Source organism: Equus przewalskii, chromosome 11, assembly GCF_037783145.1.
Source record: "Equus przewalskii isolate Varuska chromosome 11, EquPr2, whole genome shotgun sequence".
NCBI classification, from domain to species: Eukaryota; Metazoa; Chordata; class Mammalia; order Perissodactyla; family Equidae; genus Equus; species Equus przewalskii.
This window is the reverse complement of record NC_091841.1, coordinates 28,452,822-28,469,456: the sequence shown is the minus strand read 5'-3', so window position 1 is coordinate 28,469,456 and position 16,635 is coordinate 28,452,822. Positions and strand designations below refer to the sequence as shown.

The window sequence follows — 16,635 nt, the reverse complement described above, 5'->3', positions numbered from 1 at the left end:
TAATTTCTCTTACTAACGTTTTATAGTTTTCGGAGCACATCTTCTGTAAAATTTGTTAAGTTTATCTCCAAGTATTTCACAGATTTTGATACTACTGTAAACGATGTATTTAAAATTTTATTTTCCTTTTTTTTGTTGCTGGTATATATGAATACAACTGATTTTTGTATATTGAGTTTGTATTATGTGACCTCGAAAAATTCACATGTTAAATCTAGTAGCTTTTTTTAAGCTTCTTTAAGATTTGCAATTGTTTTTTAAATTTCCTTTTACAAACACTGTTGCTAGCATACAGACTTGTGATTGAGTTTTGTGTATACACCCTGTAATCTGTGACCTTGCTATACTCATGTATTAGTTCTAGCTGTTTTATAGATGTTGGAGGATTTTCCATGTAAGTAATCACGTCTTCTGTGAATGAAGACCGTTTTACTTTCTATTGTAAATGTGTGTGGAATGAACTGCATATATGTTCACCAATCTCATTTCTTTTTTTCTGGGCATTCTGAAAAACTACATTTCCTAGCTCCCTTGCAGCTAGGTTGAGGCCAGGTGACTGGGTTCTCGATAGTGAAATGTGGGCAGAAGTGACGTCTGCCACTTTTAGGCATGGCTTTAAAATGTCCCACACAGTCCTCCTTGCTACTTGTCACTCTCTTTATTCTTTGCCTTGAGACTGTTGGAGGGCCCCAAGAAGGCCCCACAGAACAGTGGAACTACAGATGGAAAAATTTTGGGTCTGTGAGTTGCTGTCTGGAAGAGAACAACCCAGGATTGCAGCTCAGTCTGCATTAAACTGTGACGTGAGTGAGAAATAAATTTTTATTTTGTTAAGCCATTGAGATTTCAATGTTTATTTGTTACCCCATCATAGATTAGCTGACTTGACAAGGACCAGGGGTCTCTCTAGACAACCATTACTAGATCTTTAAAAAAAAAAATCAAATGACATTCTCTTCTGCCGTGTCCTAGCTTCTCACCACTCACCACCTCCAAGGGTAAGGATTAGGAGCCAGAGCACATTCTCCAAACACTTTCACACTTTCTGTCTCTTTAACCTCAATAATTCTGTATCCTTGAGATGGGTGATGAGCTAACGGTGGCCAAATAGGTCAGTTGGTCTCTTGGCACGTGCTGTGTGGGTCCAGCACCTCGCTCAGTGTGGGCATACTTGGCAAGCATCATAGCAGTCCCAACATTTGGACCCCAGCCCTGGCTGAGACAAGAAACTAGTTTTACTATCTTGTTACTCAGAAGTCCAAGAACAGCCAAACTTCCTCCTAAAAACGAAGAATTCCTGGTCATGTTCTAAATGCCTGGGTGGGCCTCACTGAATGGTCACTCAGAGTCTGGGGAGCTCGTTTGCCTTTCATCAATGAGTCTGTGCCTGAAAACTGGTTCAGCTCTGCAAACTGGACATGGGGTCATGACCTTTGTTGGGCCACCTTCCCAGAGTCCCTGATCACCTACACTTGACTTCTTCGAGTGGTCCGGATTGGGCACTAATCGTGTTGGTTGACCACCCATTTTGCCCCTAGAAGCACTGAGCTCTATTCAGCATCTCCATACCTCTCTAAGAGGGTCAGGACCGGGGCTGCCGCTCTGATTGTGCTGCTGGGGCTCTCCGGCCGGTGCATGCCTTTCTGCTTTGATAAGTGTGGGGTTTCCGGCCTTGGCCTTGCACAGAATATCCATTCTAGCATGCCTACTTCTCTGAGCCTTTTTCTTGCACCTTCCACCCTCGAGCCTGGCAGTTCTGGCATTGCCACCTCACTTAGTGTGGGCACTGCTACTAAGAGCCACCCTAGCAGCTTAAGTGCACCACTTCCTAGGGTTCTTGCCAGAAATTTCCAGACAGTCCTATATCACTGGGGAGTGCTCCCACATTGTAACCAAATTCAGCGGGTTCCTCTCTTGGTGAGTGCACAGCCGAAAAGCACAACCAAGGCAGAAGTAGGTGAAGAAAAGGTTTATTGCTTGCACAAGCAATGGAGAACACGGGGGATATTTGCCAAAAACAGCCGTCTCCCCAAGCTCAGTGCTGATGGAGAGTTTATACACAAGAGAGCAGAGGATAGCAGGTTTGTTTGTTACAACTGGGGACCAGCTGTGCTTAATCAGGGCGCATGTGCATGCGTATCAGGTGAACGTGCCATTACATGTTGGTTCGGAAAGGAATGGTTCTGGGCCATGGGGCACAGCATCTCCCCAGCTGGGCAAACTGAAAAACACACAAGAAAGAATTCCTACAAATTCAGAATGATTGCCAAAATAAAAATCTCACTGAAGGGTTGGAATATAAAAGACATTTTCCAATATTTTAAGAAGAGGTAAAAATAAAGGGAAGAAGACAAAGAGACATGGAAAACGAAACCAAGAGGTTTGACATCCAACGAACAGAGAGAACAGAGAAAGTGAAATTCTCCAAGAGATAACGTGCGAGGATTTTGTGAGCGGAAGGACACACGTCTCTGGATTGCAAGACCTCCAGGATCCTGGAAAATGAAGAGAAAAAGACCCACACCTACACTCACAGCTGAGAAGTTTTAGAACACCAAGAATAAAAAGAAGACCCTCAAAGCTTCTCTAGAGAAAAAACCAGGCTGCATAGAGAAGGGTGGAATCAGATGGCCTTAAGCGTCCCGTATTGAAGGGTGGGGGTACAAAGACCACGAAGCCGTAGGCTTTCAGGTCACAGGGAAAGATTCCCAATCTCGAATATACACTCAGCCCAGTTACAAGTCAATGCCACACCTTAGGAATTCATGTGAAATTCTTGCTCCACCCAAACAAGGGGGTGAAGCAGGAAATTACAGGACCTGGGACACAGCAGTGCCTCCCTGCTCCCCCGCCGTCACCCAGCACCAGGAGCTGACACCTCGGTGGGCAGGGACTCAGGGAGGCTCAGGGGGTGGCAGTCCCCAAACCAACGCCACCTGCTCAGGGGCACGTTCAAGCCCTTGAGAGCCCCAGGTTGCCCTGCGCCCCTCCCCAGGGCGGGTTCAGCAGCCCGCAGTGGGCGAGGAGAATGAGCCCCAGTGGCCTCGCTGAGGACTGGCCGATTTCTGTGACTGCCCCGGGCATCTGGCGGACCTCAGGTACGGGGTCATGCTTCACTGAATGTTGTCGATAATGGCCCATTTTAGGCTCGGAGCTCCACTTTATGCTGGTGCTGGTGAAAGCTCTTGGCCTCTGTCCCTTTCTGATCCAGTGTCACCTTGTGCCCACTGTCCTGCCATGTGCAGCATGACCGAGGGCTTGGGCTCCATGTGGGCACAAAGGGTAAGCCAGGGGCTTGATCCCCAGCTCCCCAGGGCACAAAGGGCGGCTGGTTTCACCCCACACTTACCCAGAGGGTAGGGAGGCAGGAGCAGGCGCTGGACTCCTGGCACTCCAGGGTCTTGCCCACCTCCTTTGTGGCGAACCCGCCTAACCTGATAATCTGGGTGAGCTCATTTAGCGATTTAGTGCTCAGAATAATCTCCCCAAACCTCCCAGAGTAACCGGAAACTCCAGAAGGGCTTTCATCGCTAGCCTTGCTGGAGCAGGGCCAGTTGGTGACAGCGAAGCTCTTCCGGGTCTGTGTGCCCTCGGTGCCAGGACCATACCCTGGGGAAGGTGGGGACCACAGGCACCGCTGACTCTCACCTTCCTTTCCCCAGCCCCGTGCACGCTCTCCAGGGCTGGCTGCACACCACCTGCATTGCTGGAAGCCTGGAAGACGCAGTTAGGGTCTCCAGCTGAGTGGCCCTTCAATGACCGGAGAAATCAGGAAGAAAGCAGGTCCCCCTCACAGCACTCATGTTACACTCTCCCATCTGAGGCGTCAGGGGCAAGAGCCCAGTCTGGCGCCAGCAGACTGGGTCAAGACCCAGCTCCTCTGTACTCTCAAGGACCGTGGCTTTAGTACTTAGAACCTCCTTCTGCCTCACTTTCATTCCTTGCAGAGTGAGGGCAAGCTGTGAGGATTAAATGAGATGGCACTTGGCACATAGCAAGTGCTTAGTCAATGCCAGCGGTCGTTCATGCTCTGCCTGCCTGGTCCTGGGCTGAGCCATGCTCGCAGCTCGGAGCCCTTCCCTGTAGCTCTGAGCCCTTCCCAGCAGCTCTGAGCCTTTCCCTGCAGCTCTGAGCCCTTCCCTGCAGCTCTGAGCCCTTCCCAGCAGCTCTGAGCCTTTCCCTGCAGCTCCAGCCCTTCCCTGCAGCTCTGAGCCCTTCCCAGCAGCTCTGAGCCTTTCCCTGCAGCTCTGAGCCCTTCCCTGCAGCTCTGAGCCCTTCCCAGCAGCTCTGAGCCTTTCCCTGCAGCTCTGAGCCCTTCCCAGCAGCTCTGAGCCTTTCCCTGCAGCTCTGAGCCCTTCCCAGCAGCTCTGAGCCTTTCCCAGCAGCTCTGAGCCTTTCCCTGCAGCTCCAGCCCTTCCCTGCACCCCCAAGCCTCCGAGGAGGAGCCGCAGCCTCTCCTCCTCCCATCGGGCCAGCTTCCGCAGAGGGAAGGTCCTTCTGGTCCTCCCCATCTCCCCTGGGATATTCCCAGATGCCTTTTCTGCTCCTGGAATCTCTGCTTCCCAAGCCTGGCTCCTGGGATCGAGGGTTCTTGCGTGCTCTGGGTCCAATCAGGAAGCACCATCCTCGAGAGCCATCCCCGCACCTACCAGGGAGCCAGTGAGCTCCGTCCCAGTGTGGGAGAAGCTGGGGTCAGGACAAAGGCCCAGACGAGGATTTTCCCTCCTTCCTCCTGACACACACCCTCAGACTCCCCAGGCAGGGACCTGTCAGGTGCAAAGCCTGCGTCAGTGGGGAGCACCTCTCCAAGGCAGGGCCCCAGACCCAGTCCTGGCTGCCCCCAAGCCAGATGCCAGGGTTCTGGCACCCTCCTGAGGCAAAACCAGGGAGTGCAGTGGCCAGGACAGCTCACCCAGGGAGAAACTGGGCTCCAAGATCTGACCCGAGGATGCTGCCAAGAGCAGTGGATACCCTCCTCCTTCAACAGATATTTCTCGCGCACCTACTAAGTGCCAGGCACTGCCCTGAGAATTCAGCAGGGAACTCTGGCGTGGTTTGGCTGAGTAGTTGTTGCATGGGGTCTTTGTTTTAAGTACAGGCTCCCTTGTCATTTAGGTACAGCAAGGCCAACAGATCAGGAGGAAACCACCATTGAAAAGACAGTTTGTGACTCACAGATCCCAAGAGAATGGGGCAGGCCAAAGACACGGGGGCCGCATGGGGAAGCACCAGGGTCAATCTGGAGGCAGAGGGAGAAGTGTGGGCAGGAGCCTTTACTGTGGCTCCCACAGAAAGGAGTGGGCAAAGCAGGGGAAGCAGGCTTAAGATTGGCTAGTTTGGATAATTTCGGTGGGCTCTGGGGCATAGGGGCTATCCCTAGTCATCGAGTACCTGGCCTTGGGGTGGTTAGGGCAGGGGACAGCGGTCCTGAGTGTGAGAGCCCAATAATGTAGGGGGTATGGACTCTGAATTGGTTGGTTTATATTTGGAAGGCACACTGGCAGGAAGGTTGTTTACCATCTCTAGGACTTAACTAGTCCCTCCAGAGTCAGCAAGGCCCCAGATGTCAGCGCTTCAGAATACAGAACATAAAAGACACGGTTAATGCAGTCTCTTGTGAGGCTGCAATCAAGGGGGTACCTGGGGCTCAGACATCCGAAGGCTTGACTGGGGCCGGAAGATTCCCTCCTGAGATGGCTCGCTCACACAGACAGTGATCAGGGCTGGCTTTGACAGGAAACCTCCGTCCCCCATCACCTGAATCTCTCCACAGGGCTGCTTGAGGGTCCTCCTGACGTGGTGGCTGGCTTCTCCCAGCACGTGTGATCCAAGAGAGGGGGCAAGCAGCAAGCCACAGTGCCTTTCGGGACCCAGTCTTGGAAGCCGTGCATCATGGCTTCCACCACACCTGTGATTAGAAGCAAGTCACTGAGTCTAGCTGCACTCAAAGGGTGGGAATTAGGCTCCAAATTTTCAGGGGAAAATTGTCAAAGGATTTATTTTGAAGCTATCACTCCCTTTCAGCAGAAGTCACAGAAACTTATCTCCAAAAGGAGGCATTTCTGGGGTCATATGACCAAAGAGTGGAGCTGGCCTCTCAGGGACTAGAACCAGGGACCTAAAATCTCTCTGTCTCTCACACACACGCACGCGCATGCTTTTCTTTGTGCATGGGCTCCACTCTCTCAACTATAACCAACCCCAGTCTGCCTGGATTTAAATCCTCACAGCCTCTTGAACAGAAAAGACGGCTCTGGTGTCGGAGGGGCCCTGGTGCCTCTCCAGCTGCTGTCTGTGATGAGTCAGAGGATGGACCCAGCTCTGCCGTTCACGTGCCCACCCCCTGGACCAAGAGCTGGGGCTGAGGCCACGGCTCGCTGATTGGCTGGACTCGGGTCACATGTGTCTGGAGCAGGGTCCCAGCAGGGGACGATGGGGGCTGCAGGGGGTGCAGGAAGAGATGCACACAGACCTTGCCAGGCTAGAGCTGGGCGGCCAGTCCAGCCGTGTGTGAAACGCTGCCCTGGCTGGATTTGTGACCCAAAGTCACAGTTGCCCTATTTTTGGAATAACAGGAAAAAGCAAGTGCTTCGAACTCTCAAAATGGTAACTTCTGAGAGTTTCCACAGGGGTGGCCTAACAGCAGGTCTATTTGAAGACTTACACATACTGAGCCTGAATCTTTGAGAAGCCACCACCTTTTCATTGTTGACACACTTCTGAGCCAGAATCCAGTTGCAGATTCAGCTGAGCAGTGAGCCAAACGTCTTTGTTTTATTTTCTCCCCTGGGAGAGAACGAGGCTCACGAAAACAAGCCGAAGGGGCAGCAAACAACATTCAGACACGCAGGGCTCAGGGCTCTCTTCCTGACCTCATGGCAGAAAATCCCATCTGGAAATGCAGGCTCCCCTCCCACCCCATCCAAAGTTTCCCAGCAGGAATGTTTGGAGCTCAAATGTGCTTTCATTGCCAAAAACGTCTCCCAGACAAACACTGGGCGGTTCTTGGGGGTAAACATCTCCATGGTTCGGCGAGAGGAGACTGCCGGGTGCACATGCTCATCCCGATTCCATCCTCGCACGTCGCTGAGCTGGTTTCCAGCCTCTCCGGGCCGTGGAGGCAAACGGCAAAGCAGGCCAGGGGCTGGGCGTGACCTCTGCTCTAGCTTCTAAAATTCCTGTGGTTTCAACTTGATTTCAATCAGGATATTTAACATTTAACTAACGTTAACGTTTTAAATAACCACTCCTTTCGTCCAGAATTTGTCCGGAACGCAACTGAGAGCATTTTCTGGGGCCATCTGGGGAAGAAGGCAGGCTTGGTAGTCAGCCTGCCTGGGTGCAAATTCCAGCTGTGACCTCAGTTTTCTCATCTGTAAAATGAGTCTTAAGACCTGCCAAGTGTCTGACCCACAGGAGGTAAACAGTGTGGCACTTTGTGACTGCCGGGGATGTCAGAAGAGGAAACAGGCCCAGAGAGGGTCGGCCACTTGTCCAAGCTTGCACATCTGGGTAAAGGCAGCCAGGGGTCCCAACCTCCAGTTGCTCCCTGGACCAGGGCAGGAAAGAGGGTCACGGGGGTGGAGCCCAAGCCAGAGCCATCGAGGACCTTGACAGAGCTGGGAGAGGGTGGTAGAGGCAGGAGGTGAGGCTGGGAGGGATGGGGCCAAAGTCCCTGCAGCCTCCCGGCTGCTGGATGGTGTGGCTGGGGAGCGAGGCCCGCAGGCTGAGACCTGACCCAAATCCTTGGGTTCTATGCCTGCACTCCTCACCCCCACACTCCCCGGGCTGGTACCCCAGGGGAGACCCTTGAGTCTCAGAGCTGCCACCAAAGGGCAAACACTTGGGTGAACTGATTGGCCCCCTTCTGACCCAAGAGCCTCCCTGGAGGATGGAGCATTTAATCTGTATCTGACACGTCCCACCTCCCCAGCTGGGGAGCAGACCAAGTCACCAGTCTTTAAATGTCCCGACCTTCCAGCTGGAACCAGCCCCACTTCCACTCCCGTCCTGATAGGTTGGAAGCCCAACCTTTCTCTTGGGGTTCCTGTGCCCCACAGAATTAGGAAGTCACCAGAATTACCAGCCTCCTGCCGTCACTGTACCAGAATATAAAAAATAGTGGCTCAAGCCACGACCTATGGCAGAGTGGTTACAAGCACAGGCTCCAGAGCCAGAGAGCCTGGGTTCAAATCCTCGCTCGGCCTCTTAATCAGCTGTGTGTCCTTGAGAAGGTTGCTTCACCTCTCTGTGTCTCAGTTTCCTCCTCTGTAAAATGGGGATATTAATAGCATCTACCAGGTGGGTTCCTTTGTGAGGGTTAAGTGAGTTAAGGTATGTAAAGTACTGGGGGCATTGCTTGGAGGAAGCCCAGGGGTCACCTGTCTCCTCTCCACCTGGAGAGCTCTCAGCCTCTCCCTGACCTAGCCATCCTGTCACCCCACGCATTGCTGCGCCAGCTCACACCAGTCCCCCGCCACCCACGCCGGGGCCAGCCACTCCCCGGGGCGCCCCTCTCAGCTGCCGGGAGCCTCCTCCATCCACCTTCTTGGGGTCCCGGAGCAGCGCACTCAAGATGCCCAGTCACCCCGAAGAATGTGGAAGCAGTTGGTTGCAGGAAACTTTCAAAAGAGCAACTTCCTCCTGCCACCCTGGGACCTGCGGGATGCCCGAGTGTCCCCCAGGCCTGCTCTGTGGCCTCCCACGGCCCCTGTCCTGTCTGCCTGCGTGGTGGGCCTCTGTGGCCTGAGGTTCCGCACTCCCCGTGGGGAGGTGCAGGCCGGGCTGCCTGCCCTGCTTGCATCAGGTGGGGGCGGGCTGGGAGCTGAACACGCTCTGCTGAAGGCTTGGGGACAAGGACCAGGGCACTCACAGGCCATGTGGCTGCAGGCCTCAGCCCTACCCCACAGTCTCCCTGGGGCAGCGTGGTGAAAGCCACCAGGACAGGGGACCCCGAGGCAGCAGACTCCGCCTCCAGGGCGGTGGGTGCTTCAGGGTGCCACCACTTTCCTCTTGGGGACCAACGGGCCCTTCCCAGGGCATCCCACCCAAAGAGGTCAGCTCTCCTCCTCTGGAAATCAAAACTGCCCATCAGCCCCCAAACCCAGTGCCCCTCGTCACAGGGCCTCTGCTCGAGGTCCTGCAGGCAGAGGCTCCTTTGAGCAGCCAGGCTGGAGGCCTGGCAGCTTCGGACCCACGACATCATCTTGGCCCACCTACCCACTTGCTCAGTGAGGCTGGGAAGCCCATTTCCCTCTCCAGGCCTCAGTTTACCCATCTGTAAGGCGAGGGTGTTGAGTTAGGTGACGCTCAAGGGCTCCTGAGGACTCAGTCTAAGGTTCCTAAAAGTCCTCTTTCATGTCTTCTTTCCTGCTCAAAAGCCTGCAGTGGCTCCCCAGCGCCCTGGGAATCAACTCCAAGTCCTTAGTCCAGCAGGAAAGGCCTCCACAGCAGACGCCAGTGCCCCTGGCCACTCCACCCGCCGAGGAGCCTCTGCCAGCCTCTGGCTCCTGCCCATGCCTGGGTCATTTTTGCCCCTGAGATTGGTCTCCTGCTTTCTTCTCTGGCCCCCAACCCCCTCCCTCCTTCCCTTTCTAAGGACCACCCATAAGTCTGGGAGTCACTCAGAGCTGGGTTTGAATTCTAGCTCTCTCATTTATGAGCTGTGTGGCTTTGGACCAGTTGCCTCACCTCTCTGAATTTCAGCTTCCTCCCTTGAGAGGGACAGATGAGATAACTCCCATGGAGTAGGGGCAACAGGCCTGTGATCAGTGCACCACTGACGCCCGGAGGTAGTAGTATGTGGGCCATAAAGAGTCAGCTCTTGAGGGCTGGCCCCGTGGTCGAGTGGTTAAGTTTGCATGCTCCGCTGCGGGCGGCCCAGCATTTCGTTGGTTCAAATCCTGGGCGCGGACATGGCACTGCTCATCAAACCACGCTGAGGCAGCATCCCAATGCCACAACTAGAAGGACCCACAACGAAGAATATACAACTATGTACCGGGGGGCTTTGGGGAGAAAAAGGAAAAAAATAAAATCTTTAAAAAAAAAAAAAAGAGTCAGCTCTTGGTGTTGGCACCCCCATTGCCTGATGGGTAAAGGTAAGTCAGCCTTCCCACCTGGGGGCAGGGGAGAGTAGAGCTGAGGGAGAGGCCAAAGTGCCAGGTCACCTGGGCCACTGCCAGAGGGACAGCGAAGGGAGCACTGAAGGGGTGTGGCCACCGGCAGGTGGGTGGGTGGGTGAGTAGGAGAGAGCTGGGCAGAGGGGGTCACAGGGACAAAGGCTGGAGGGGCAGAGCCAGGCTGTCTGGGAAGCTGAGAGAAGCACAGTGGGGCTCTAAGGGTGAACTGGGCAGGGAGGGTGGGGAATGTTCTGGAGACGGGGAATTTATATCGAGGAGGGCCTGGCAGGCTGCGGACTTTACCTAGAGGGCATCGAGTATCCACTGAGAAGTTTGCACGGAGAGTGCCAGGCATTCTGGAATTGTCTGACTCCTTGATGCCCAGCGAGCCTGCAGGAGGTGCCAGGCAGGCTGGGGGGCCAGGCAGGAGGTGGCTGCAGCCCCTCAGGAGGGAGCAAGGGCTGGGACTGGGCGCTGTCACGAGGGGTTCACAGAGGCTCCCTGGAGCTGAGGGAGACCCTTGACCTCCCTTGGGTCCCCAAGCAGTGGACACCGCCCAGAGCTCCAGGCCTGCCTGGGGCCCCCCACCCCTGGGCCCTGCTGGCTGCCTGCTGCACCCGCTAAGGGTGTCTGGGTGTCTGTGACCATGGGTAACACACGAGAACGGGCAACATGGATGTGCGTGTGAAACACTCAAGTGTGTGTCACTCCCAAGTGTGCATGTGTGCACAACGTCTGAGTGTGCAGAGACCATCCCGAAACCACCCTGCCGCGTGCCTGATGGGATTCATCACACGGACGGACACACGGCAGGGACCATCAGTCAGTGACACTCACGGCCGCCTCGTCTCAGACGGAGAGGGCTCCCCCAGGTGCTATAACTATGAGCGCTGGTGGGGTCAAAGGCCGTCCTCCTGGAGGCCTGAAGTCCCACCTTCCTCCCTGAGCCGGGAGCTCCTCTTTGTCTCCTGGCAGCTTGGGGGGCCTAACGCTGTTCCAGGGCCCAGATGCCCACCCAGCCTACATCCTCCCCGAGGAGACCTGGGCAGGGGCGGAGGGTCCCCTGTGCCCACCCAGCGGCTTGGTGACCACAGCACGGCTTCTTCTCCCTGTGTTTATTGGTTCCCAAGGGCGAACCTCTCCTGGGGAGGCCGAGCCGGCTCATATCTTGCGGCTTCCAAAGACAGGGCGGTTCACGTGCTCGGGGGAGGCCAGGAACGCCTTGAGCTTGGGCCGGGCGCTGAGGCGTGCCACGTAGGCCGAGAGCAGGGGCAAAGAGTCCAGGCAGCCAGGGGCCAGAACCTGGTGACTCAGCAGCAAGTCCAGCAGGTTGTAGTCAGCAAAGGAGATCTGCAGGACAGGGGGCACGAGGGGCTTGAGTGGGGAGAGGAGAGCGTGGGGTCGCGGGGAGCCAATGAGCCAGTCATGGCCTGCCTCTGGGCCTCAGTGTGCCCATCTGAGAAATGGACCCACAATGGGCTGGACCTAGTGCTCACCTGGTCACCCACGATGAAGGCCTGGCCTCCCTGGTTCTGGGCCAGCAGGGTCTCAAAAGGCTTCAGGTGCCCAGGCAGCTCCTGAACATACCGGGCCTTGCCCTCCTCCTGCAAACGGGAGTGATCTCAGCTGGCGGCACACGGCATGCCTGGCCAGATGACCTTCCCGGCTGCACCCCCAGCCCTGAGCGCCAGCCGCGGCCCCCCCTACTCACATAGTCATGGTGGATGAGGTGGCTACAGCGCTTACGGAGGTCCTCCACACCGTCGTTCACCATGTCCACCAGCGCCGCCTCCCGCTGATCTCTGCCGTAGAGGCCTGGGTCAGTGGCCAAGCAGCGGGTCAGGTTCTGGCTGGGCTGGTACCCCACGCTGCTCTTTCTTTCAAAAGCCCTCAGTCTCAGGCCTGGGCAACCAGCTCCCTCATTTTGGAGGCCCCGCTCTGCCTAACTCTGCTGCCCCATCTCCACAAGTCCAAGGGGACATACCCAGCTGAAGCCCACGCCTGACTCCTAGGCCACACCCCTGGTCCCTGGTACGTGGAAATTCCCTGGCCAGATGACCCAAGACCCAAGCCCCGTCTGCCAGCTCTGTCCCCTGCAAGAGGGGACCAAGTCTCTGGTGCCTGCCTCCCTAGGCCCGAGGGGTGGCTGTTTGTAGGGCCTGGACAGAACTTGGCTGTGTGGGCTGGCGGGGCCACAGGCAGTGCAGGACAGCCCAGGGGGGGGAAGAGTAGGTGGCAGGCTGCGGCCGGAGGCCTCTGTCCTTGCCCTGGATCCTGCAGAAGTTAGGGGGGGCCTGAGCCTGCGGGCTCCCACTGCTCCTCTGCCCCCTTCTCCAGTTGCCACGTCCTCCTGGGACCTGGGGCTTTTCTGGACGCCCCAAGCTGGGCAAAGAAGAGGCAGCCACCTCCCTAAGCCATGTTCCTGCCACCCTTGAAACAAGGCCACAGGTCTGCTCCCTGTGACCATGGGTTTTCCAGATTCAGGCCAGAAAAGGAAGAAATAGGCAGGAGGTCTACTTGGAATGCCCTGGCCAGACCCGCAGTGGCCTCTAGCCTGTACCAGCACACACGTGGGTGCCAGCGGCCTCCTCCGAGCTGTTGTCTGGGAAATGGGCACAGCGAACCCATCTGGGACTACGTGGCTGGAGCTAGCCCGAGCTGCACGACCTCTGCCCAGGTGGACTGGCAGCCTCAGCCCCATAAGCCAGAACCCCCCTACCCCAAATCCTGCCCCTTCCCTTAGGGCCATCTGGCCTGCCCTCCAGCCAGGCAGGACCCTAGCGGCTGCAGGTACAACAGCTCTGGCCCCGGGACATCCTGCCGGAAACCGTCAGGTACTCTTCTGGACTGGGAGGCCTGCGACCTCAGGACTCACCGAGGGAGCGGCCCAGGTGTCGCAGGATGGCATTGGACTGGTACAGAGTGAGGTCTCCGTCCTGGAACTTGGGGAGCTGCCCGTACAGCTGGGAGGTGACACGGCTCAGTGAGGGACGCTGAGCTCAGCTGTCCCCCATCCTAATTCTGCCCCCAAAGGCCCAGCACCTGCCCCCTGCCTGGGCACAGCCACTCACACAGGAGGCCTTGAGTGGGCCCTGCAGCCAGGTCTCTTTGGTCACCACCTCCTCTTTCCAGCTCTGGCCCTGGTCAGCCAGCAGCATGCGCATGGCCTCGCAGCGCCCTGCGGCGCAGAGACGGGAGTGTGGGGATGGGCAGAGACCCCAGCCTCACAGCACCCTGGGGAAGGGTCAGGAGGATGGGGAAGGTAGACAGGGATAGGACCGAAACCCCAGGAGGCATTCTGGGGAGGGGATGGACCTCAGGGCAAGAGTGGAGACCACGGCCTCAACACTGGCTTGGAAGAGAGGACGGGGCGGAGACACACAGAGCGCCAGGAAGAGAACAGAGACACATGGATAGGGTGCAGCGCCGGTGGCTCACGAGGAGGCAGCCACCGGGAAAGCGGATCCCGGCCCCGCCCCCGAGATCCCGGACTCCGCCCTCGAGGTCCCGGCCCCGCCCCCGCATCCCGGCTCCCTCCTTGGCCCCGCCCTGCGGTCAGCCTGAGCGTCCGGCCTGGACCCGGTCTGTGCCCTTCGCCCTCCTGAAGGAGCAGGGTCCGCACCTCGGACGGGGAAGTAGACGATGGTGTAGGGCGGCACTAGGAGAGACGGATGGAACGATGAAGGCGGACCCCCCCGCGGGGCTGCAGGGCCAAGGGGCAGGCAGCCTCGGGGTCAGACCCCCAGCAGAGGAGGTAGCTCGGCCTGCCCCACCCCCCACCTGGTCCAGACCCTACTCACTGGCGGCGGCGAAGTGCAAGTGCAGCAGGAAGTGGGCAGGAGCCCAGAGGCCTTATATTTACGAGTCTGCTCCCCGCCCTCCACCTTCCCCGCCCCGCCCCAGGAATATGCCAAGTCACGGAGCTGAGCACGTTCTGGGTAAGGCTGGGTGTGGTGGGCAGGGCCGGCGCGCCCACCTGCTCCTCTGCCTACAGGGCAGTGGCTTGACGGGAGGCACCCACACTTAGCATCACCTAGCCACACCCAAACAGCCTCAGTCATCATGGCCCACAGAGGACCAGGACTGAGAGCCTTGCTCACTGCTGGGTCCCCTCCACGAGCACCAGTAGGTGCTCGATAAATGCTTGTTGCATGAATGAATGCAATTTCAGTAGACATATCCATTTACACTTCTCTCTCTATGATGATGATAATAGCAAACCCTTAGGGGCTGAGGACTGTGTTGAGAGCTTTGCACATATCACAACCCTAAGACTCAGTACTGTTCTGATCCTCATTTTCCAGAGGAGGAAACTGAAGCACAGAGAGGTTAAGTGACTTTCCCAAGGTCACACAGCTGGTAAACAGGATTTAAACCCAGGTCTGGCTGGCTTCAGGGGCCTCACTTTGAACTCTTATTCTTTTTTCTGCAAGATCTTGTAGTGTCCAAACTGTTTTTGACTGAGTCTGAGTGCTCTATACTGTTCAAATACAGGCTGGGCCTGGGGATACGGGTGGATGGAAAGATGGGCAGGACCTCCTGGACCTGGGAGGGCTGCGTCCTTCCAGGCAGAGCCCAGTGCCCGCCTCCCTGCTGGCCCATCTAGCACCCTCAGCCCACTTCTCCTTCTGGCTGCCGCCTCTCCTGGGGGGCTCTCGGTGGGTGTGGTGGTCTTCCCAGGGAGCTGGGGTCTGACTGAGGCAGACACCTCAGCACGGGCCTGTCGGAACCACAAGGAGAGAGGACGGCATCTTTCTCAGGAGCAGAACGGCCCATCGAAAGCGTGGGAAAAACCCAGACAGCGTCTGGTCAGGAGCATCTCTTAGCCCCACTTGAGCCACAGCTGCGTGGGGCTGGGAGGCGGTGGGGGAGGTGGCACCAGAACCGGGTTCTCATCCCTCACTCACAGCTGGAGGAACATCTGCTCAGCACTTAGCAGCTTACAAAGAGCTTTCCTATGAACAGTCTCATTTCATCTCCACAACACCCTGGGAGGGAAGGGGTCTCGTTCCCATTACACAGACGAGAACACCGAGGCTCAGACAGGTGCCTTCACCTGCCTGCTCTGGCCAGGGGCACACAAGCCCTTCCTTTGGCACAAGCATCACAGACCTGGGAGAGCGGAGACACACTGCCTTCCAGTGGGTCTGCCTCCTTCATCACACCCTCACACCCTCCAGCCATCATGCTCAGGTCCCCTGGGTGGGCTGTCACCCAGGATGGCTTGGCACTGTGCTGTGGTGTTCTGGGTGGCTGCTTTTACCCACAGTCCTCTGCTTCACAGGCGCAGCCTGTGGTCGAGCTCTGTGGCCACCCTGGGGCTCCTCCTCTGGGGCCCAGCAGCACAGCTTTCCTGGGCCAGGAGGCCAGCGCCTCCCTGTGCCCATCCCCCATCTCCAGTCCTTTACATCAGCACCTGTCTTCGGCAGGTTTTTAAACATATATTTATTTTTTATGTAGCTTTATGGCTACATACAATCCACCCTTATAAAGTGTACACTCTGTGGTTTTTAGGATATTCAGAGTTGTGCAAGCATCACCGCTATCTAATTGCAGAACATTTTCGTCATCCCCAAAAGAAACCTGTGCCCGTTAGCAATCGCTCCTCGTTCCCGTTTCCCCCATATCCTGACAACCACTAATCTGTTTTGTCACTATGACTTTGCTTATTCTGGATGTTTCAGATAAATGGAATCATACTCTGTGTGGCCTTTTGTGTCTGGCTGCTTTGACTTATGAAAAGTTCACCTATGTTGTAGCCTGTTTCGGTACGTCATTCATCTTTATGGACAAATGGCACTCCATTGTATGGACACACACATTTTGTTTACCTGCTCATGCCTGGATGGACATTTGGGTTGTTTTGCATTGGGGCTACTATGAGTAATGCTGCTGTATACATTTGTGTACAAATTTTTGTGTGAACTTATGGTTTCAATTCCCTTGGGTATATACCTAAGAGTGGAACTGCTGGGTCATATGGTAACTCGTTTTGAGGGACTGCCAAACTCTTTTCCAAAGTGGCTGCACCATTTTATAAACCTAAATAAAGCAGCAAATAAAGGTTGCAGCTTCTCCACATCCTCACCAACAGTCCTTATTGTCTGTCTTTTACTTTAGCGATCTATCCTAGTGAGTGTGAAATGGCGTCTCAACATGGTTCTGTGTATGGTGCTTACCAGGTGCCAAGCCTGGGTTTGGCTTGTGGGGAACAGGGTGGAGAAGGAGCCATCATCTTGCCGTCAGAGGAATCACAGCTCAGATTAGGGCGAGATAGATAGACACAAGTCTTCATTCACAGGTTGATTAGTATGTATCAGGAAATGAGTGGGCTAGACATCACGGGAGACACTGAAATAGGTAAGACATGGTCTCCACCCTAATGGACAATTTTAATGAAGAATATAATGCCTTCGCCAGAAGTCCATCCACCCAGCCATCTATCCATCTCTACACCCATTTACCCAATCATCCATCCATCCAACAACCAAACTTTTGACCAATAGTCCATCAA

The 16,635-nt window shown here is 55.8% G+C and overlaps 1 protein-coding gene across 1 annotated transcript; it reads right to left on the bottom strand.

The window, feature by feature from the left end:
• Positions 1–11,221: 11,221 nt before the first annotated feature.
• GSTP1 (glutathione S-transferase pi 1) lies at positions 11,222–16,203 on the bottom strand. Its single transcript, XM_008533931.2, has 7 exons — positions 13,922–16,203; positions 13,744–13,779; positions 13,193–13,299; positions 12,997–13,084; positions 11,833–11,936; positions 11,618–11,725; positions 11,222–11,471 (listed from the first exon to the last, which is right to left on the bottom strand). Coding segments are annotated over exons 1-7 (633 nt in total). The 5' UTR covers positions 13,923–16,203; the 3' UTR covers positions 11,222–11,282.
• Positions 16,204–16,635: the final 432 nt, after the last annotated feature.

Excerpts from the sequence above, each read along its gene's own strand:
- GSTP1 (XM_008533931.2), bottom strand. Across the intron at positions 11,937-12,996 it reads ACACCTGGGCCGCTCCCTCG|GCCTCTACGGCAGAGATCAG; the intron begins GTGAGTCCTGAG and ends CCACTGACCCAG. Across the intron at positions 11,726-11,832 it reads ACCTCATCCACCATGACTAT|GAGGAGGGCAAGGCCCGGTA; the intron begins GTGAGTAGGGGG and ends TCCCGTTTGCAG.